The sequence below is a fragment of the Hippocampus zosterae genome, chromosome 12, assembly GCF_025434085.1.
Source record: "Hippocampus zosterae strain Florida chromosome 12, ASM2543408v3, whole genome shotgun sequence".
Lineage (NCBI taxonomy): Eukaryota > Metazoa > Chordata > Actinopteri > Syngnathiformes > Syngnathidae > Hippocampus > Hippocampus zosterae.
Genome location: NC_067462.1, coordinates 15,796,202 through 15,820,424, shown reverse-complemented (window position 1 = coordinate 15,820,424; position 24,223 = coordinate 15,796,202). Strand labels below are relative to the sequence as shown.

At 41.6% G+C, this 24,223-nt stretch overlaps 1 protein-coding gene across 9 annotated transcripts in view; it reads left to right on the top strand.

Moving 5' to 3' along the window:
* The window catches only part of dgkh (diacylglycerol kinase, eta), a 62,974-nt gene that overhangs the window by 24,805 nt on the left and 13,946 nt on the right, over positions 1–24,223 (top strand). For 8 of the 9 annotated variants that reach the window (XM_052081736.1, XM_052081735.1, XM_052081733.1 and 5 more), the window contains 15 exons: positions 4,996–5,100; positions 8,311–8,443; positions 11,507–11,613; positions 11,769–11,894; positions 13,044–13,146; positions 15,485–15,647; positions 16,148–16,256; positions 18,048–18,269; positions 18,357–18,448; positions 19,412–19,511; positions 19,601–19,940; positions 20,610–20,741; positions 21,968–22,102; positions 23,050–23,167; positions 23,249–23,359. In XM_052081736.1, coding sequence (XP_051937696.1) covers positions 4,996–5,100; positions 8,311–8,443; positions 11,507–11,613; positions 11,769–11,894; positions 13,044–13,146; positions 15,485–15,647; positions 16,148–16,256; positions 18,048–18,269; positions 18,357–18,448; positions 19,412–19,511; positions 19,601–19,940; positions 20,610–20,741; positions 21,968–22,102; positions 23,050–23,167; positions 23,249–23,359 — 2,096 coding nt within the window. The remainder of the gene's footprint in view (positions 1–4,995; positions 5,101–8,310; positions 8,444–11,506; positions 11,614–11,768; positions 11,895–13,043; positions 13,147–15,484; positions 15,648–16,147; positions 16,257–18,047; positions 18,270–18,356; positions 18,449–19,411; positions 19,512–19,600; positions 19,941–20,609; positions 20,742–21,967; positions 22,103–23,049; positions 23,168–23,248; positions 23,360–24,223) is intronic. The other variant, XM_052081739.1, reaches the window with a different exon arrangement.

The following is a 24,223-nucleotide window of genomic DNA, read 5'->3' as shown; positions in this document are numbered from 1 at the left end:
CTTAAAGGCAACACCAGCAGGGACAAGAGTACACACACACGCACACACACACGCACGCACACACACACACACACACACACACGCACACACACACAAATTCAATGACACAACATGCCTTTGCCGAACAGTAAGCATCACAACAGAGCATACTTATTGGGACAGGAAACAAAAACTGAAGAAAGTCTAGAATAGGTACTCCTTTTGCCTTTCACATGAAATCCAGATCTGGCCCCAGGGCCTTAAGTTTGACTTTAGTGGAGTAGAGCATTTGTGGTGGTTGAACTCACGGCCACTCATGTATCATTATATCCATTTCTACTTTATGTTCTAACGACAAGGAAAATTAGGATACAATATTTGTACAAAATGGATGGGGTTTAAAACGTTTCCCTGAGAAGCTCCACTCTATAAATAATTTCATACAGATTGTTATTTTGTATACTTTTGAATGGCATATACTCTTTAACGATTTGGCTAAAACAATTCGGACACCTGGTCATTATGTAGTTATAAGACATGAAGGGAATGTGGTGAACGCATGTGTGCGGAAATTTTTCCATATTCTTGCTACAAAGAAGACTCAAGTTCAACTTTTACATAAAATGAACGGACTTCCTGAGGAAACCTACCACAAATGGGGTGGCACGGTGATCCAGTGGTTAGCGCGTCGACCTCACAGTGCAGAGGTTGTGGTTTCGATCCCGGCCCCGACCTTCTTGTATGGAGTTTGCATGTTCTCCCCGGGCCTGCGTGGTTTTTCTCCGGGCACTCCGGTTTCCTTCAACATTCCAAAAACATGCATGGCAGGCTGATTGAACACTCAAAATTGTCCCTATGTGTGAGTGTGAGCGCGGGTACTTGTTTTTCTCTGTGTGCCTGCGATGGGCTGGCAACCGGTTCAGGGTGTCCCCCACCTACTGCCCGAAGACAGCTAGGATAGGCTCCAGCACCCCCTGTGACCCTTGTGAGGATAAAGCTGATCAGAAAATGGATGGATGGATGAAGCTACCACAAATGGTGACTGATTAATTGTTTCGCTGGACTACTTTTATCCATACAGTGATTGTTTCGAACATAATCACAATCATGGGCAGGATAGGCCTTGTAGCCATGTGAGATTAATTTTGCCCCAGAATGCACTGAAGGAGCAACAATAGGCAAAATAGTCACTGACGCATAAATGAAAATATGAGAAATAGGAGACTGCATTGAAGTACACAAACACATGGAGAATTTTTTGTGACAAATGATGGATGATACAACCACAAGTATTTCATTGACGGTCGAAAAATGTTCTTATTTTTCAATAGATTGTTGGGTCATCATACTAATGCCTGCACATACACATGCACTTTCAGTAATATGCAAGTCGTCGTCTCCACTTACACAATAAATGAGGGAAAATGCTAACATGGTTAGTTTGGAGGTCAATTAAAGGGCAATGATCACACACACACAAACGCACGCATATACACACATACACACAGGCACATTGACACACAAGCACATACAGGTTGTCTTCAGATGTAAGCGTGTATTGATTAGAGCTCCTGGGACAGATTGATTGTATCGTGATTATGGTGATTGATGAGGGGCTAGTTTCTCTGACAGTGGCTTTGCTTATCCATCAGTGCAGAGTCGGGCACATTCATGGGACGGTTGAAGCATGGTAGGCTAATGGTGATTAAACAGCAGAAGTGTTTTGTTGTTTCATTTGACATAGCAAAACACGCTTTTGTTGAGTAACATTCAAAATCAATATTTTTTTTTAACCCCTTGCTAAAAAAAGGTTGGAAATTATACCACGTAAAACACGGTGGCATTTGACCTCAGCTTCCTCAATCAGTGTACGGTGTACAGGCAGTATGTTCTTTCAATCAAATGGGTGCCTATTTAGATTTTATTAGTCTGCAGACTATTTTGCAAAAGTATCTGGTAAATTAGTGAGAGCAAAAGTTTGTTGATTTGATTTTATGCTTCGCTCATCTTGCAATCCATCCATCCATCCATCCATCCATTTTCTGATCCACTTATCCTCGCGGGGCTGAAGCCTATCCCAGCTGTCCTCAGGCAGTAGGTGGGTTACACCCTGAACTGGTTGCCAGCCAATTGCAGGGACACATAGACGGACAACCATTCATGCTCACACTCACATCGTGGGACAATTTTGAGTGTGCCGTTTACCTGCAATGCATGTTTTTGGAATGTCGGCGGAAACCGGAGTACCCAGAGAAAACCCATGTAGGCACCGGGAAAACATGCAAACTCCACACAGGAAGGCCGGAGCCGGGATCGAACCCTGCACCTCTGCACTGTGAGGCCGAAGCGCTAATCAGTTTACTCCCGGGGCGCCCTCATCTTGTCAGAACATTCAAAATCAATAGTGCCCTTGCATTGATAACGGACGGTAACCCTTGACAATTGCACCTCGTACAACTTTCTTGATAGTCTTGTGCCCGATACCCACTTTTCTTTCTCTATAGTAATCATTTAATCATTTAATGAAATGGCTGCTCGCTTTCATTCACCATGCAGTAAAGACATGAGAAGGTGTTAATCACCTTGTGTCAGATATCATTCTGAATCGAAAGGATATGTTCATGAGTTTACAACCATAATTCTCAATATCTGCCAAAAAAGGTATTTTCTTCCTGTTTGACACACTTGCATTGAGGAGTGGTGTGATGAACAAACTATTGTTTGGATTGGACAACTACACTCCAATTGTGCTTTCACCACTTGTGAATAAGAACGCATGGGAACATTTTAAAGCTGTCCCTGTCCGTTTACAGTGTAGCCAACATCCACCATGAATTTCACGTCTAGAATTACAACCGACTTTTATTTGGTCGTGCGACATTTGCTTTAATTTTAAATCTACGTCTGGGTTAATAACTTGAGTACTAAAGAAGACAACATATGGGCAAAAATGTTTTATATTCCCTTCATTTTTTATGTTAGTTATGACATTTTTGACCGCCTCATCATTTTTTTTTATCATTTTATTTGTCTATTAGAATGTGGGATAAACATCCAGATGCAGTCCAATGGACTACATTGTGGTCAACTACAACCATATGTTTTGTGATTTTTTTGCTTGATGTCCAGCTTATCTTGTTCAACAGTCTGGAGTCCCTGTTGTTCAATTTTGCATTTCATAACGCGGCACACATTTTCACTGAGAGACAGGTAGCAGGCCAGCCTCATACTTACACTCTTTTACTCTGAACCCACACTGTAGTAATACATGCAGAATGTGGTGTGGCATTGTCCTGCAGAAATAATCAGCGCTTCCCTGAAAAGGACATTGCTTGAATGGCAGAATATTTTGCCCCAAAACCTGTGTGTACCTTTCAGCTTTAATGATGCACTCACAGATGTTACCAAGTGTCTTGGGCATTAAGACGCCCCTATGCCATCACAGATTCTGGCTTTTGAACTTTGCCCGTATAACAGTCCGGGTGGTTCTTTTCCTCTTTGTCCCAGAGGACAGGACGGCAATGCTATGAAAAAACAATTTGAAATGTGGACTCATCAGACCACAGCACTCTTTTTCACTTTGTGTCCGTCCAGCTCAGTTGACCTTGGACCCAGAGAAGTAGGTGGTTTTTCTGAGAAAATATTTGAAAAAAACCCCAAAATGATAACATTAATCAGTTTGAACAGTAAATATATTTTCTTTGTATTGTATTCAATTGAATATACCGGTAGGTTGAAAACATTTGCAAGACATTGTATTCTCCACTGTCCAAACTCCTTTGGAACTGGGATTTATGGTGACACTGGATAGAGTAACTATGGCTAATTAGAAGCATGAGAAGCTCAATGAATTTGTAATCGTAACTACAGTGAAATTCTTCTACAACGAAATCATGTTTGTAGCAAAACATTTTTCACAACAGGGGGTTTTCACTGTAGCAAATTTGATCTCAGACGTAACACACACACACACACACACACACACACACACACACACACACACACACACACACACTTTTTATTTTTATTCCAAGAGTGCATAAGTATGAGCATACACTTATTTGACACTTCATATAGTCAGTGTAGGAAGAAAAAAAGGGAAAGATATTGCGAAATTTACGATCAGCATTCATTTTCACTTACATCAATTTTTTGGGATAATGTCTTATTTTGCTTCCTCTGTCTTTCATTTTGACCACTTTTACTCTCCAGCGTCAGAGCTCTTCTTGATATCCAAAGGTCCGTTTTGTAGCTATTTTAGCAATGCAAAGTTCTTGCTGCGTCTCAAATTACAATAAATACTTCCTGGACTACTGCGCATGTGTACACCAGTGTGGTGGTTGCTGTTGCCGTTTCCGAACAAAGCAGTAGAGGTCGCTGTTGGATAAGACTTCGTTCTAGTGAATCTCGTCTCGAGGCAAGAGCAGAGTAAAAGATTTCGTATAACGCAACAGGGGTTTTCTTTTGTTGTATGGGGGGCAGGAAAGTGGGAATGGTGTTAATGCATGAAGATTTTTTTCACACTAGGGGGTATTTTCGACCATGTAGGTTTCGTTGGAGTAATTACCGTGTATTTAATTTATGATGGGTGTTTTTTTTTTTGCTGTTTTTTCTATTATTGAGACAGCATGATATCGTTAAGTCTTAGTGAGAGGATTAAGAGCGTGACGGGATGAGGGAATGCATCAATAAGTAATGTAGAGCTGAGAGGTTGTGTAGTGTATCTGTCGGGGGTGGTGGTGGCGGAGTCGGGGGGTGGGGTAGTTGTTTTGGAGCAAACTCAAGAAGGTGTTAGGAGATGACAGAACAAGCATTAATGGGGATGGGTTGGAGACAGACAGACAGACAGAGAGAGAGAGAGAAAGAGATGTTGAGCGGGTTGGATAGAGGAAGGTGGGGGCTCCTCATCTTTTTCCCTGCCTTAAAGACAGACACGAACACTCTCTCCTCTCAGTCGCACTGGCGGAGAGGAAAGCATCTGTCTCCTCATCTACTCCTCCTCCTCCTCTCTTCCAGGTGATCACCCCTTTCCGTAGGCTCATTCTCTGTGCCGAGAACCGTAAAGAGATGGAGGACTGGATCAGCTCACTCAAGTCCGTCCAGTCCAGAGAGCATTACGAGGTAAGGACACCCATCCATGGAAAATGTATTTATGCTATCCATAGGGCTTTTAAATAACTCCAGTGGAGACTTGGACCTATTAGTGACCCACGCGGAGAAGTCCCATAGCAGCAGCACGATCCAAAAGCCCAGATTTAAACATGTGTGTTGATTATAATATAATTCAACTCACATAACTTTTAATCCCCAATGTGGGACACTGCTGGTGAGGCTGTTTTTTCCAGTTTTAAATAATAAAGGAAAGTGTTGATAGTGTCGGGGTACAGCGTCACATGCAAAAGTGCCTGTGATTTTAGAGGGAAATCTTATATAAGGGCAACCCCCCTCCTCCATCTTGCCGTCTCTGTTTTGTGCACTGCAATGCAGCTGCACCCCCAGAGCTCGCACACGGGGTACACACATGCACACGCACGCCATGGCATTTCACACGCTCAAGATGTCAGCTGTGCTTTATTGTGCGTGTGTGCATCAAAGTAAGTTTCACGTGAATACAAAAAAATTTTGTTAAGCTCAACGCCCACATTACACGTTTACATGCTGATGCCCAGTAGTGCAAGCTCTTGCTAAACAGGTGTCCAATTGTTGAAGACTGTAGTGGCACATTAGTCAATTTTTTAAAATTATTACTATTTTTTGAGTGCAAAGAAAGCAGGTTGTAGTTTTATTTACCTTCTTAAAATTTAAAAAAATATTTTGTTTGAAACTATACTTTAGACTTGTATCACTTTCTTTAATTGTGATGACGTTATGCACATTCACACAGCCATTGCATCTAGAATTCCACACCATTAAATGAATACCTAATAAAGATGATGTATAAAGAGTATCGTACTATAGACCTCTACGGTGTGACGTCACATTTGCATGTTGTGTGCAGCCTGAGGTCAGGCCGGCAACTGAAATCAAGGTCGAGCGGCAAAATAGTCACTAAGTCTGTTCTGTGTTGGTAACAATGGTGAACAGCTGTGCTTATTCGGTCACCTAGACATAAGAAATAGAGCATTTTTAATCAGTTGTGTTCACATTTTCACTTCATAATCACAACATTGAGCAATGCATTACAAACCAGCGAGTCTTTTTGTTCGCAGCTAGCAAGCACAGTGCAAGTTTGAAAAGCTTCAACGCCATACAGCAAGACGGGTCTATCCGGAAACAAAAGATTGAATAAACGTCATTTTATACCATTAAAGTAGTGATTAACGAATTGTGTCAATCAAAATAAACAAACCTTTTCTGCCACGAGACAAAGATCTAGCCGCCATCCTTCACCCGTCCAGATACAAAATTAGCAATTATAAGACTCCAGGCTCTTGACAGGATCAGAGTCCCCCCACGTGCAGGCACTCTTTTTCTTCAGTATTTAATGATGTTGGCTTCATTTGACAAGTCTGATTTTGAAAGTTTATTGGAGGAGTCTGCGTTTTTCCATCTTCTTCCTCTCTAATCAACTTCAGTTTTTCTATATAACGACTTTGAAACACTGGTTCCAATGTAATGGACAGGTATTCTAATAGGGACCTTTTTTTCCCCAAACTAGCCATAAATAGACCCATCACCGATCACACTAATAATGGATAAGGCTTTTTCTTTGTGTTTCCTTTTTGCATACGTGCCCTCGATGATGGCGCTGGAAGCTAAGCATTGTGGGTAAAATTATGTCAGTGGTAAGGGTTGATTGGTGGATGCCCAGTGTTGTCATTATTTCATGGACAAACTCAGCCAATGACAAAATAATTTAGTGGCAGACTACTTTACTCGCTGTCAAGGTTATTAGATTTGATTGGTACTTGGCTATAGAATGGAACTCCTATTTTGTGAAAAGACGGGCGAGTGACTTTTGTTTGTAGTTGTTTGATTTGGTCCAAAATGGCAAATTTCTTAATTTTTTGAAATGCTTCAAACTAATGCAACATTCATGGGCCAAGTTTTGAGCATTTTTCTTACATTCCTATTGTGGTGGGGCATTTGCTGTCCATGGTCAGGTCAATGTTATTACAGTATTTTAATTTAATAAAAGATGTACTGTATGTTGACATCTTTGTAAAGTTACCGGATTTAGTTTAGCCATTTCCAGTGGGAAATACTTTTAGCCCCTTCTCACTTTTTTGAAAAGCCACAGGTGTGCCGCAATTACATTTCAATTTTTTAAAATTAATTGTAATACAACATGAAGGATTTGGGTACACTTTTATGATTGCCTATGATGTTGGGCTCGGCAATGTATCAAAATCGATCGATGAACATTCAAGATACTTTCATCGAAATGATGACGATATCAGTCACGTGGCCTTGCCACGTTTGTTGCATGTAAATCTCAGTTCAACTAACCAAATTCCTCCTTTCAAGTTTGCCGTTGATTGACTGTGAATACCAGCAGATGATAATTGTTTTGCACAGGGCGAGAGGGAGGAGGGACACATGCAGCCACACATGCAAGAAATACACTTCTGTGTTCGCTGTGTAGTATATACAGATGGTACACATATGTTGGCTTTTAGAACAGTACATTACCATATTTATCATTTCCAAATTACCAAGATGATATGGATTGATAACAATCTGAATTTAGTGCTGACTTTGTTAATGTTGATGGCTGCCAGTAAGTTCTAACAAAAAACACCAAAACTACACTTTCCACATCCTTTTGGATTGCTATTTTTTTCTCTTTAAAAAATACTTAGTTTTAAATAGACCCATAGTAATATCAAAACTTCTGGCAAAAGATTTAGTACACTGGAATGTCAGAGGTTAAATTTTAGCCATATTGTACAGCCCTACTACAGTGTGTGGAAAATTAACAGTTAAATGAATCCATGATTTTATTTTTTGAACACTTCTTCCCACAATAGTGTCGTATTGAGCCAAATAATGAGTTACGCACCACTTGGATACAGCTCAGCTTCCCACAGTTGATGTCATGTTGTTTTATTTTAAGACAGCAAATTAGTTGAGATTGAATCAACAGCCTCTCTGCTGGTTTCAACCCTAAAGTGAAATCCATCAGGCATGCATTACTTCAAGACATTAAATTGCATACTACTGTATTGACAAAATTCTTCATGATTAGTTAATTGATGATTGATGCCCATCCTGTGTTCCTACACTTAGGCTTGTATTGCAAGGGCAATGATGTGCACTGTGCTTGCCTTGTTGTCTGATTGTACCCGCTATCCCGGTGCTGCCAACCTATTTTAACCTCTCCTTTGCCAGACGGCTCAGTTTAATGTGGAACATTTCTCAGGGATGCACAACTGGTACGCCTGCTCGCACGCACGGCCCACCTTTTGCAACGTCTGCAAAGATAGCTTGTCTGGGGTCACGTCTCACGGCCTCTCCTGCGAAGGTATGTAAACACACCTTTACTGTCAAAGACCTGACAAAAAAACCCCACACAGTGGATATATTTGTGTGAACAATAAAAACCTGACACTTCATTTGGTACACGTGCATAATCTGAGAAGCACTAAAGGGCTTGCGTAGTAAATTCTTATTATACTATGATAAAAATGCTCAATGTTGGCAGTAACTTAATGTGTTTATTAATGTGGTTGTAGTTTGTGGTGTTATACAATTCTATTTTATTATCATGAGAGAGGTAATATTTTGCTCTCTACATTTAGGGCTTTATTTTCATCTGAACTCATCAGTCATCGCTACACCATCCGTCCATAGGGCCTTCTTGCAGTTCCTTCTAAACATACTTTGTGCATACAAACCTGCTTCTTCTTCTGCTCTGTCCTGTCAAGGACAATCAGTATGCCACATTTAAAGGGATTGGGAGAAGTTGCTTCAGTTGGCAATGAATCTAGTCTGCTGTGTTCACACCCAGAACAGCGCAAACGGCCCTTTTTTTCTGCGTCAGCTTGCAACCCTCCACGCAGAGTTAGACAGCTTGCCAAGCCAGACTTGGACACGGATATTGAGCCCTTGATGTTTAAACCATCATGATGAGTTGTCAGCAAATCTTGTGTGACATCCAAAGGATAAACTTTGAAGAATATTTTTTGTCCTTAGGCTTTTTTTTAACCAGGTTAAAGTGTGATGATAACCTAAAACTGGAAACTTGATTGAAATAAGAAAGCTTGTCCATTCTGAGCAATAAGAAGATTACATTTCAGTGAAATCCATTTTACAATAAATTTGCAGTTCAGGCATCATTCTGTGATAATCCACACAATGATATGCTGTGATTCGTCCTGATTAGAATTCTAAAAATTCTGATTCCTGCTAATTTGTATCTCAATTTGAATCGCTAAGTGATGTCACTGTTGTCTATATTCCAACGTGGCATACATACTGCAGCATATCCGCCAAACTTTTGTCATGAAGTTAAAAATAGTGTGACCTGCTATAAACACTTGTCTGCCTGCTAGCTACTGCATGAGCATCAACTTGTGTTTTTCACACATCTCTCCGCGTTAATGTAATCTTCCAGCAGACGATCACGTCTGTGACCCCATATTTCTGAGTGGTGTAAAGTGTCAGTGACAGGAAGCAGAACTTAGTGAGCATCACCCGCACCCCCCGTTCGACCGCTCATTTACCTGATGCTCCCCTGAGTGTGGGTGCACGTGTTGTGTCTGAATACTAATTAAATTTCTGCACAATTGCCACACTATCCATTTAATGACTGACACATTTCAATCATGTTAACACCGTGAGCCCTATTTTTGTCATCTTTAATTTTTGGCCTGGGTAAGTCTAGTTTACCGTGTTTGAGAATTTGGCAGACCTCACCTCGCTTGGTGTTCCGGTGAACCAAGGGCGTTTTCTGTTAGGCACCCCCAAAACACCTGGCAACTTGGGAACAGAAAGTTCACTCGACCTTAGACCAGCTAAAATCAGGTGTGTTGTCACACCTTGGCACACACTCGTGGGTAGAAGTTGATCTCCAAGTGCCCACTTCACAGCAGGCAACATTACATCATCAACAAGTTAAGATTTTGCATTTACATGTACTTTGAGCGCATCAATCTCATGGATGGGTTATGTATATGGATGCGATTGATAAGTGGTGTTTTTGTAGCTTATACTTATACAAAATATTTACTGTTATTCATAGTGTTGTACGGCTGTGGAATGATAATAGGCCTAGATGCTGTTAACGGACATAAAGGACAAATGTGTGTGTGTGTGTGTGTGTGTGCACGCGCGCATGTTAAAAGAGAAGAGAGAGATGACAGAGAGAGAGGGAGAGAGAAAGAGTGAAAAAGAAAATTTGAAAGAGAAAGTGACAGGCTCACATAAATTGCACAAGTGTCTCGCAGCAATCATCGACTCGGATTTCCCTTCGATTTCTTCGCCCGGCTGTCGTGGCAGAGATTGATTTGCGCTCCTTGGCCACAAACGCACTTGTGTATACACCCACTGAAACACCCACAGACATACGCACACACACACACACACACACACACACACGCACACGCACACGCACACGCACACACACACGCGCACACGCACACACACACGCACACACAATGAAGACTCCATTTCAGTGCCACACAGAAAGGATGTTTTGGCTATCATGTTCTGTGCATTGTCTTAATGCTTTGCTAATACTTCCTAACAATGTTTAACAGTCGACTAGACTGAAACATTGATCACTGCTCCCGGATATCAGTTTACCGTACGATATTTGTTTTGAGTTTACTGAATGACCAGCATATGTGAGTATGTGTGTTTGGGAGTAGGGGCAGTTGATGGAGGTAGGGTCAATGTTTTATTCATACTGCCTAACTGCACGTAAAATATTTGTGAAACATTATCTTCATGTTTCCTATTCAGTGCCGCCTGCGGTGTGAACTTTTAACTTAATTGTGTTGTTTTCATGCGTAAAACAATTGATTGAATGTATTTCTCTCTTAACTGCATCTCACCAAAGGCATTTAATACCCTTTGATATTAAACACCCTGTAAAGTGACAAAAAAAATGTCATGTACATGAATTTGAATGAATTAAAAGAATAATTGCCATGTATATGAAATAAGGCTCAAAAATCATGGAAAATAGAGCAATAATAATACATTTCTGAAATGTGATGCAGTGCGGTTATACAGTGCTGCAAGCTACAACCACAGTAGTAAATCTAATCTGAATTGAATTCCTAATCAGAGTTATTTGTAAAAATGTACTTTTGATCCAGCTCTTGTATTGGATGCTATTAGATTTTGTGTATACCTTATTATGACTGCCCTCCTTCCATTTAAGGTTTTCTCCGTCTTGACTTCTATGGTTTCATATCGTCCTTGGCGGGGGTTATACATTGTAAACTATAATGAAAAGGTCCATTTTTGATGGATCAGAGTACCGGATGCATAAATCCACAATCCTGGCTTGATGGTTATGTCATTTCACAATCACAATATGTTTTAGTGATATTTTTTATTGGGGGGGGGGGCATTTCAGTGTGCAAATTCAAGGCCCACAAACGCTGCGCAGTTAGAGCCACTAACAACTGCAAATGGACAACTTTGGCCTCCATCGGCAAGGACATCATTGAGGATGAGGACGGGGTAAGTGTGTATATGTGTTGTATGAAGTCCACTGAGTGGGCTTAATAATCATGGAATAAGAATAATGCAGTATTGTTTTGTTTTTGTTTTTTTAAAACAACACGATAATGATCAGTAGTGGTAGTAAGATGTGTGTCTCTATGTTTGGACAACAGATTGCGATGCCTCACCAGTGGCTGGAGGGCAACCTGCCCGTCAGTGCCAAGTGTGCCGTGTGTGACAAGACATGCGGCAGTGTGTTGAGGCTGCAGGACTGGCGCTGCCTCTGGTGTAAAGCTATGGTAAGACATCTGTCACGTGGAAAAAACATGGGGGGGAAAAAAGTCTGAAATTAATTAAAGGGCAACTTATATTTTCCCTCCTGCACATGTAGATTTTCTTGTTATCCATTCATTTTCTGACACTTACTTGGAGTCGGGTCACAGGGGCAGCAGCTTAAGCGGGGAAGGCTGAGGCATAGTCTTCCCCGCATAGCGGAGACATAGTCTTCCCAGCGTGTCCAGAGTTGTCCTTGGCCCTGTCGCTGTGGAGCTTTTTTACCACCTCTGTGACCTTATCCGGTGAGGATAGGAAACCCCGCCCCACTTTCCTCAGATTTTACTTCCTCACGGGGTGGAAATGTGGAGAAGTCTTCAAAGTATTGTCGGGTACTGTGAACTGCTGTTTGGTGCTGAGGACGAACAACAGACATATGCATGAAACCTCCCGGACTGTGAGAAACGCCAGGGAGGAATAGAGTCTTTTTAAGCGGACTGGTACTCGAGCCCATTTGTGTGTCAACGCAAGCCCGATTATGTCCACTTTCCTTGTCAGAGAGGTGACATTCCACATCACGAGAGCCAACTTTTGTAGCTGGGGGTAGCACTGCCAAGGACCCTGGCTTTGGTGGCTCTCAATGCACTCGACACCCTTGGCCACTCCCACAGCTGTTGAGCTCATCACAGCGGGACCCAGGTTGCCTCTTTGGGGAGGCCCGTCCAATACTTCCAGGCCCAAGAGGGGTGTGATCAGTGACCCGTGTCCATGTGGGGGATATTTAATTCCAAAATTAATTTTAATCACAAGGGGGTTTTGAGCAATCTGATATCTCACCTTGGCTCTATTTGCCACGGTGACCCTGCCACAAGGTTTGAAGCTCTGGAAAATTAGCTCCGAGCATCATTGGGAAACATAGACCTTTCCACCATGTTAAGTTGGCAGCCCAAAGATGGCCATTTTTGTTCTACTGCACAGAATACTTTTTCTCAAATCAGCACACTACAATCAAAAATTATTGCTTCATGTGTGTGTGTGTGTGTGTGTGTGTGTGTGTGTGTGCGCGTGTGTGTGTGTGTGTGTGTGTGTGTGTGTGTGTGTGTGTGTGTGTGTGTGTGTGTGTGTGTGTGCGTGTGTGTGTGTGTGTGTGTGTGTGTGTGTGTGTTTGACTCCAGGTACATACAGCCTGCATGGACATGTTCCCTCGTAAGTGTCCTCTTGGTCAGTGCAAAGTATCCATCATCCCCCCGACGGCCCTCAACAGCATTGACTCAGATGGTAGGCAACACACTCACAACTCACACCCTTTGTAGAGCTTCATTTTTTTAATGATGAACCATCAAAGTAATCCCTCATGCTCTGGCCACACACCATGTTAAAAACTCGAAAGCTTTGCATTTTAGCGTCAGCCATCACTCTTGAATTTTTTGCACAAATTTGAAGAAGTACGAGTGGCTCAAAATCTGCTGCTTCAAACGAAGGTACGATGATCAGCTCACACACTATGGTGAAAACTCAAAAGCCTCCCAAATTAGCTCCATCGATGTCTCTAATATAGAGAGGTAGGTACCCTGACGTACTAGTGCCCCAGCGTTCAAGTTATTCACATTAGGAGGTGCTGCTTGGTCTATTTTTTTTCTTTGTCACCATAAGGATTTTGAAGCAAGGCAGCACACCAATCTACTTAAACCCGTTAGCTGCCATTGTTATCGTAAATACAATACTGCCAGAAAAATTGTGGAGGAACCAAAAAAAAATCAAACAAGTCAAGTCGTCACCAAATTTCCACCAAGTCTAGTCAAAAAATCTTGCTCAGTCACAACATATGTTGGAATGATAATAAAATCCTGTTTTCCACTGAACATATGATGAAAAATACATTATCTCAAAAAATGTTATGAACATTTACATCTCTAAAATGGCAAAGAAAAACAACTACATATGTCAAATGAATGTCCACACTTAAAAGATGAAAATAATGTCTTTTTTTTCACACTAGCGTTTATCTGAGTGGTACAATGTTAATGTGTTGATAATGCTGACTGAATGCTGTATGTGAATGTGGGAGTAAGCACATATTATCATTTAATTTAAAACCTATTACATACTGGTACTTAAAGCTTAAGATAAGATAAGATATCCTTTATAAGTTGACGTGCGGTAGTTTGCAGGGGCGCTGCCACATCAAATATGGCGGACATGCTTGCGATCAAAACAGTTCTCTCTATTTTTGACTAAGTTGGATGTATCGATGTCTATGCTTGAAATTACGATCGATTTTTTTAAATTGTTTCATTTCAAGATAGGGTCTCCATGGTGTGTAGTCTATCGTTTCGCTCTACAGTTGACTGTTACCAACATGTCATTTTGCTTCTTTGATATTCAGCTGTTGGCATGTATGTTTTGGTGCATAGAAGCTAATTTCGTAGTGCACAACGCTTCACCTTATTATGAAAGAGAGGGTGAGGGGAGGATCGTGAGCCAAACTAATGTCAGCTGACCTGTCTGTGTGTTTTGTAACGACGACTAAAGTTAGACGTCATGTCTTCATTCCGTGAGATGCAGATCAATCATTTTGCCATCCTGTGTTTGTCCACGTCATCGACAAGACAATCAATTAATTCAAATTAACGATCCTCTGGTTGCTCAATTGCTTTTTTCTGTTTGCGTCACCACTTGACACCAGCAAGTGACTGGGTTTAAACTGTGTTCAAATGCAGATTCCAAACGATAAACAAAGATGACAAGTCATGTGTCTCAAGTCTAAGTCAAGTCGAGTCACTTCGATAGCAAGCCCCAAATCAAGTCAAGTCATTTCCAAATTTTGGGCAAGCAAGTCAAGTTCTTAAAAGTCCAACTCAAATCCCCCATCTCTGAATACCCAGCACATACAATATGTGTGTGTTGTTGATTGATCCAAACTCAAATGTTGATCTGTTTGTGTCTATCCAAAACAGAGCTATATTATACAAAGCCCTTCTCAATGGGAATCACCACCTGATAAGACAGTGGGATTGAATTTCTGTTAAACACACACATGCACACATACACACACAACATTGAGTGTATAAAAAGCCTAATGTCAGCTAATTGGTCAATGGCGACAGAGATATGAACAATGGGCAATCCTTTTGAACGAAAGGAGGATAAGTGGAAAGCTAAAAGTGGGTGAGTCACTTTGAATTCCTTCTCTCTTGTTTCACATTCTTGCGTGCCAGGGCCCCCATGTGCCTTGATGCAGGGGGTGGGGGCGTTGCTCGTAATTGGCTGACGGGGGAGACGGCAGCACGTGCTGTAGCATCGTGACTACCCCCGTCCATGCCTCACTCCCTCTCCTCTCAGCCCCACCTCCATCCATCCATCTTTGAGAGAAGGATTGGGAAATGATGCCAAAGCACCGTTTGTGGAATGCTGATATATATATTTATATATATATATCATATATACACATATATATATATATACACAGTAGCTGCCTGAGCTGCCTAATTTTGCTTCATATAATGTACATAATTTAATATGTTATATAATAATATGTTTTGTACAAGCTAAATACTTTTTAGTATTATTGTTTATTTCATATACCTTAATTATTATTCTCTAAATGTCCAATTAGGTTTTTGGAAGGCCACCTGTCCCCCGTCGTGTGCCAGTCCCCTCTTGGTCTTCGTCAACTCCAAAAGTGGTGACAACCAAGGAGTCAAGTTCCTGCGACGCTTTAAGCAGTTGCTCAACCCAGCACAAGTCTTCGACCTGGTCAATGGCGGCCCACACCTAGGGTGAGCATGACAAACTGAGTGACGCCTTCATTCGGAGCACCAGCACAATGTGATGAAATTTGATGATAAAAGTCTCTATCAAAACTAAAAGCTCCATTGTTGCATCTCATTTGTTTGTGCAAGTGTGCCTAATGATGTGTCTTGTGAGTTTTTATACGGGACTGTATAGACCAGTGATTACTAACCAGCGAACTCTTATCAAATATCATTTAATTGTTCAGAAACCTATTCATTTAGTACATTAGTGACAGACAGAACAAATAAATGATCTTCTATTAAATGGCAGTACATACCTGTACATAATTGTCATGCGTATCCACTTTTTGTGACGTTATTGTTTGGTGATGTGCCGCGAGATTTTACAAACCTAAAATATATGCCTTGGCTCAGTCAAGATTGGGAATCACTGGTATTGAGAAATAGAAATGTACAGTCATACATCAAAAACACTTACCAAAGAATCAAGAATGATTTTTCTGCACACACTCTCTGTTTTTCAGTCTCCGCCTCTTTCAGAAGTTTGACAACTTCCGAATCCTAGTGTGTGGTGGTGACGGCAGTGTGGGCTGGGTGCTGTCGGAAATTGACAAGCTCAACCTACACAAGCAGGTAATGAAAGAACTGTCATTCACTAAAGACTGAAGTCATGGACCGACTCTCCATGCGCCTCCAATTTTTCCCATAATTTTAACTCCACTTTCACTTGACCTCACTCATATTTTGTACAATACAAAAGATGTGTCTGTGCGAATAATGGCCTTACCCACAGTAAGGTGACTCGCTGATAATAATGAATGTCTGCAGATCCTTCAAAACTTAGAAATAGTCTTTTGCATTTCTAATCCGTTAAAGACATTGTACAATATACAGTATATCACTGTAAAAACTAGTTAAATAATAGATGGAAAACGTTGCAGTGGACACCACATAATCATGTAGTATGGTGCATGGTCCATCAATGGAAAGCGTGTTTGTGTGTGTGAGTTTTGACCGCAGAAATGTTGCGTTGCACAAGTGTGTGTATGTGTGTCCTGCGTGCCGGCCAGGTGGTAGAGGTGCCCAGACAAGGATAGGTTGCAGCAGCATTGCTGATATTTTTTGACAGACAGATTACATGCACAACAGGAAGCGATGTCATGCATTTTGAATGTCTGACAGAGCACATGCTACCAATTTTGTCCATTATCGTCTCGTTAACAAAAACTCACATACATCACGTTGTATTTTAGTCATCAAAGAGCCACGCTTATTTCGCCATCGTCATGAAAGAAGGGGTGTTAATGAAATGACGTTGTCATCGTCAATACTGCAGATACCCTAAGACGTTGGTGTCAAACCCAAGGCCCGGGGGCCAGATCTGGCCCAGCACATCACTGTATGTGGCCCGCAAAAGCAAATCAAACACGTCGAATTCAATGATGTTTGCTAAAATTTCTACCAAAATGTTAAATTCTCACATGTAATAAATAAGAGATCTGGTGTAAGCATTTTATTGATACCAAAAACCAATGTTGAAAAAAAACATTATTATTGACTTATTTAAGTGGTATCATACATAACGGCCTTGCAAGTGAAACGGTAACTAAAATGTGTCCCATGACAAAAATGACACCCCTGCCATCAGAGGACAAACGAAAATAGTTCCTCAACATCATGACTACAGCATGTGTAACAAATGCCACGCACTTACTCCATCACTTGAGTGAATCATAGTCCGTTTATGTGCACCTCAGCTGAAGAAATTGGTGGTAGGCTTGCGAAATGTAAGGCACTGTAGTGCATGTGCTTTTAAAATTGATGCGCTTCCAGCTTCGGTCGTTGCGTTCTTTTAGTTCACCACTAGATGACACTGAATTCTACACATTCGACTTTGGTTCATAACAGAAATTTTGGCTCTCAACACAGAGAAAAAAATAATCAACCAAGCGATAGCTTGATGGTTGAAAAACATGTTTTTGGGGCAAGTCAAAGTACCACTGTAATAAATATCGAACAGATGTCTCCCCACATTTTCACTTTGAGTAAATAAATCCCTCTACTTCGGGAAATGTGGCACAAGGTTTAGCTCATGTTTTCCAGTCATCGAGTAATTCTATCCTCTGTTATCCACAGAAAATGTCACCTAACTGCTATTTTACTGCTCAAGCCAAAGCCATGTATAATATAAAATAATTTCTTTGGCACCATCTTGTGGCATGTTGGCGTCAAAGAACTGCGTTGAGGTGAGGGAGAAGCTTCATTTCGTCAGACCATTGCCTTGTCTGATATGAAAAAGTGCTTTGTCACCAACATGCGGCGTCTATAGGCAAATTTTGAGGTGGTCTCTCAACAAATTACACAAAGCAATGCACAAAATGTTACTTTGCGACGCCAACGCAACGCCGTCGCAATACTTTCCAGTGCCAGCTGGGAGTACTGCCGCTGGGTACAGGCAACGACCTGGCGCGCGTGCTGGGCTGGGGCCCGTCTTGCGACGACGACACGCAGTTACCGCAGACCCTGGAGAAGCTGGAGCGAGCCAGCACCAAGATGCTGGACCGCTGGAGCATCATGACCTACGAGATCAAGATCCCTCCTAAGCACAGCTGCCCCGCCACGCCCGAGGGTGCAGACGGTTGCCAGGTAGTATGCAGACACCAACAGACGTGTAACTTGATTCCATTTTTATACACAAATGGAAGATGTACTAATCAACTACGTGTACTCCAGTTTCACATTTCAGCTTACGAAGATTCCGTGGCGACTCATCTCACCAAGATCCTCAACTCGGAGCAGCACTCTGTGGTCATTTCCTCCGCCAAGTAAGTGACTCACTGAGACGCCCAGATCGGCGCCGGTCGGCCATTAAGTCTTGATGAGCGCGGTGCAACGGGATGAACATTGGCATGAAAAGTTGTTTATTAATATCCATTTGCAGCGCAAACAAACACCACTGTCCTTTTCAACATTTTTTGAGTCGACTTTTTAACCCTTTCATGCACCTTGTAACCTGATAACATGATACGCTGTCCACTGTAGTAACCGCTGTCCCTGTAAGGGTTCAGCAAGCTAGATAAGTGTCAGGCACTTAATCATATTTGGCTGAAGTCAAAATGGACACTACAGTATATGCCTCGCTAAATTTTCTTGCGTCACTTTTGACAAATTTAGATATTCATGTCTTTTTCTGTGGAGTCAATCCCCACAGCTGTTTGGTGCAGAACTCATCGTTTGACACTTTTTAGTCTGAAGGCACAAAGATTTCACAAGGTAGAAAGCCTGATCGAATCGAAGTCCTGTTGGTGTCAAAGATGTTGAAATTCTAACTTTAGAGAAGTGATGACATTTTGGTATTGTCGTTTGTGGTGGGCTTTTAATTAATATGGCAAATTACTAAAAAATGTTTTCAAAAATTAATTAGTTTATGCATCCTAAGCCGCCATGAATAGTGACTAAAAGTGAAGAAAAAAAGTGCTTCTACCTTTTCCCCACTCTTCCAAAAGCAATGTTTGAAGGTCAATGTCAAGGTCATCTTTATTGCCATATATGCTTGTATGTATGCATGTAGAATGCTCAGAAAACAAAAGTTGATATGTCTCTGATTGATTATAAAGCTTCAAATCCAATAAAATCTTAGGTAGACTATATTCGAAATAACAAGGGAATAACAGTGTAATCTGTTGGTATTTATACAGTGCAAACTCTGTATAGTTCCTTGATTTCTATATGAGCACATCAATGTATCTTCCTTTTTAGTGTTTTTGATTTAAAGTTATCTTTTTCAGGATCCTGTGTGAAACAGTAAGGGATTTTGTCACCAAAGTCGGGAAAGCCTATGAAAAAAGCACAGAGAATGCTGAGGAGTGTGACTCCATGTCTCTCAAGGTGCGTCAAGAAAAAAGCCTCCAACATTATGATATTAGGTACACCTGCATCAAGTGCATTCAGTTTGCTCGTATGTCACCTCCTTACAGTGTGCCATCCTGAATGAGAAACTGGACTCCCTCCTCCAAACGCTCAACACTGAGTGCCAGGTCCTACCTCCACTGCCCCACGCCACTCCTCCTATCGTTGAGGAGGAGCAGGAGGACGAGGAGGTGACGGAGGGCGAAGAAGAGGAGAAACCGGAAGAGGAGGTCGCCAGTGAGGACAGCCTGACGGCACTGAAGGAGAAGCTGGAAGAGGAGGAGACGGAGAAAAGTGGCAGCGGTGGCGCTTTCCCGCAGGTGCTCTTCAAAAGTCGGGAGCAGCTGGTGTTGAGGGCCAACAGTATGAAGAAAGCTTTGCGGCAGGTCATAGACCACGCAGAGAGAGGTAACATTTGATCATATTTTAGTCAAAATGCAACTGATATAAAACAATTGACTCTTTGAAGAAGCATATGTTATTGAGAGGGAAGACAGAAGTGTGATATATATATTTATACTGTCACCTAGTGGGGTTTTATAGGTACTGTTATTGGCACATATGTGTCGCAGTTCTGGTGTTCCGGGTTCTATGACATGTCGTTCCCACGCTTGGGTGGGTTTTATACTTTCTTCAAATCATTTCAAAATCATTTGTTGGTGGGAATGTGAGTGATTGTTTATATGAGCCTTGTGATTGGATGGTGATGAGTCCTTGGTGGACTCAGTCTCCTACCCAAAGTCAACTGCAATAGACTGCATCTCATCTGCACCCTGAATGAGAATAAGCATTATCGAAAGTGGATGAATAATTGCAGATCTTCCACCTCAGTGAGCGGCAGCGGCTCCTTTTCCTTTGACTCAATTTCAGTTTCTATGGTTATCATCACACTTTCGCATGCTGTCATGACTGCTTTATTTGAAAATATTATATTTGGTATTATTGTGCTTTATATCAATACATCAACATATTTTATTTTAAAAATTGGCATTTTAATGCGTTTAAATATTCATCAATTTATTATTATTCCACAAAATACAATACTGTACATACAATACATGTCTTTTGTATGTTCAGTGGTGGACGAGCAGAATGCCAACGTGGACGAATCCGAGCCAACATCCCCGCTGGAGTTCCGCAAGGAGAGTGAGGAGGAGAACCGGGACAGCGAGAAGGATGAGGACACCAAGGAGCTAGAAGCCCTAGCACGTAGGCTTTTTCTTTTACGTCTCACCACGAAATACATCTTTTTTTTCTGTATGTTTGTTTGTTTAAGATGGATACAAGCTGTTCAGCACAAGAACAACATGAAACACTGTGCGGCATTCAAAAGGAAATAACACAGCATATAGAATTCCCCCTTGTGGTTGTAGCTGACGCAAATTGCTTTTCCTGTCATACATATTGTACACATACAGTAAAGTTTTAAGCTTTAACTCTATTTTTTACATCGTGTCAACATTTGTGTCTAACGTTTTTTGCTGTCGTCATACATCACGATTGAAGAAACTTTAAACATCAAGCAGCACATTCGTCTATTAACTAGCAAGAGAATCACATATAGAAGTTATAAATATAAATATGTGCATGCACATTCACACCGTTGTGTGGCCAACAGGATGTGTTATTGTCTTTGGAGTAGAAATTCTTCCTGTTTATCCTGCAGCCACTGCCTTCCTTCCTTCCTTCCACTCATTTTGCAGCCAGTAGAACACGAGAAAGTGAGTGATATCAGTTCCCCATAGGAGTACAGTACAGGTCAATAAAACTAAACTCTTCCAAGGTCAAACTGTCAGCATCATAAATGTATTCAACCAGATAGGCAATGTTTTAAGTAACATTGTAACAAAAGTTATAGAAAGAAGTATTTAAAAATGATAAGCAGAGTTTTAGTCGCTCATGGTGTAGTAGTAGACTCGCCTGACTTGTAAGGGACCGGTTCCCATTCAGTGACTGCGTGGATTTGGGCGTTAATGGTTCTTTGTCTCTTTATATGCCCTGCAACTGATTGGCGACGAGTTTAGGGTGTAGTCTGCCTTCCATCCGAAGTCAGCTGGGACCTCTTTCAGGCTAAGCGGTGTTGAAAATGGATGGATGGATAAATAATCAATGTTTACTTTGAAAGATCAAAACAAACCATGCACTCACATTACCCATTTCTTTGTTGAACCCACTGAGTGTTAGAGGGTACATCTTGCTTAGTTTAAAGACATAACAGCGGATTCTTCTATCATATTAAAATTATTGTTGCTATAGTCAATATCTGGACAGACTTTGGCTGTCTGTATACTTGATGCGTGTGTGTCTGTGTGTGTGTGTGTGTGTGTGTGTGTGTGTGTGTGTGTGTGTGTGTGTGTGTGTGTGTGCGTGTGTGCGTGTGTGCGTGTGTGCGTGCGTGCGTGCGTGCGTGTGTGTGTGCGCGCGCGCGCACGTAGCGGTCAAGAGTGTGTGTTCTCCCACAGAGAGGAGGGTGAGTCGCAGCACACAGTCGTACAGTTCCTTCAGCATTACACCTTTCACCACCAGCAAGGAGAACCTACCCGTGCTCAACACGCGCATTATCTGTCCAGGTATGCATACACCCACGCTTGTGCATAAACTGTGCCTGTTTAAATAGGCACATTCACACTTGCGCAGGCAACGTACACAGATGCCAAATGACACACAAGCAGTATATGAATATGTATGCTAAAACAGGCACATGTAATGCACTAATAGACACATTATAACAGGCATTGTATCTGTGGTTCACTTTTTGCAAATTCACATACACCAGGGGTGTCAAATTATTGCATCACGGTATGATGGTGAAATCTCAAATTAATCCAAATAAATTTGACTCATTGTATTATTTCATAATCCACAGCAAATTGATTGATTACTAGATTTAAAATCAGATGTCAAGGAGGGTCGTTTGTTCAATTATTGTTCAAATTACTATAAGAAGGGTAACAAAAAAGTATTCATTACAAATGACAATTTAAAATAATGGTAAACATTTTAGCAACGTTCATGGAAGTTGACACACATGATTTGTACATGTGGGCCACAAAAAATATGGCGGACCGGATCTGGACACCTGCAGTCAATGTGGTTATGCACAAAAACACGCTAAAGTAGAAACTCAAACACACAGTAGCACAAGCACTGCCACATACAGACACGTAGGTGGCTGTACTTGACCCACTTACTCTATACTTGTACTCTATACTTTGTACTTCTACTCTATACTTGAGTAGAAGTACAAAGACTTGTGTCAAAAAAGACAACTAAAATGTTCTACTCTGATTCAACTTCTGAACTGAAATGCACCCAAAACGTTTATTTGTCGTATTAGTAGTACCCAAGAAAACACTAACACACAAATATGAACAACAAAAAGCAAGCATGCTAGCATAGAAAATCATTTATTTATCTCTTTAGCAAATTGGTTGTGGTGACCTGCGTGAATACAAGTGTTTGTTTGTGTGTGTGTGTGTGTGTGTGTGTGTGTGTGTGTGTGTGTGTGTGTGTGTAGGACTGAGGGCTGGACTGGCAGCCTCTATAGCAGGAAGCTCTATCATTAGCAAGATGCTGTTGGCCAACATCGACCCCTTTGGCGCCACCCCCTTTATTGACCCTGACCTGGACTCACTGTAAGAACCGAATCTCATCCAGTGTTTGTATACATGTGTAAGAAAGTGTATGAGCTTCCTACCCTCCTCCTTATCCATCAGAGAGGGCTACATGGAGAAATGTGTGATGAACAACTACTTTGGCATCGGACTTGATGCCAAGATCTCCTTGGAGTTCAACAACAAGCGCGAGGAACATCCAGAAAAATGCAGGTGTGACCAAGTTAAATATCATTTCTATTTATTTAAGACATTTGTGCACCTTCACCATGAAACTTGCCGGAAATCGGACAGTCGTGTTCAGAGCCAAAGCCCATAAAGTATTAACAATGTGCAAGTGGTCCAGATTTATGGTTCAAACACCAGAAAAATACGTACTGGGAATGATCAATGTGCTTGTTGGTTGCGCCTTCTCGGCAGCATGGGTATACCAGCACTGTTTTTGACTGGGAGGAATGTCGGCGCCATTTGACAGTCGTTGCTGGACAGTCCCGGGGCGCTTGTGTCTTGCGCCAGAAATGGGCAGCATTTTTCACAGCCCCGCTTTGTTCGGCAGAGAGATCGGTGCTGTTGAACGGTTTGCGGCTGGATGGATTTAAGGCTTGAGGAGCCGACGATGAGAAAAAAGAAACGTTAGCGCGGAGCGCCGATGCGGATGTGGAACTGGGAGTCGCGGCTTGGAGTTTGAAGCGGATTATGTGGGTCAGGAGAAGTGAACTAAACTCTTTTCGCAATGGACGCTACAGCTTCGTGTTTGCTTTCAAAACTTAGCTCGTAGCAGACGTGTGCACATTTTCAGCATGACGTCTCTGATCCACTGGTGAAAGGACACTTTGATCCATCTATAACTGTTTCAGACAACAAAGTATATGCAGAAAAGTAGTGAAGATTGCACGACTGTCGTGTCCTCTATGTGTTGTGTTATTTTTGTTATTTTGACTTCAAAATGGCGCCGCAAGAATGGCTGCCTTTCCAGCAGCTCCTATATTTTGTTATTCTACTTCTTCCTTTCATAACTTTGCTGCTGTGAATTAGGAATTTCTCCATTGCGAGACTAATAAAGGTTTTCTTATCTGA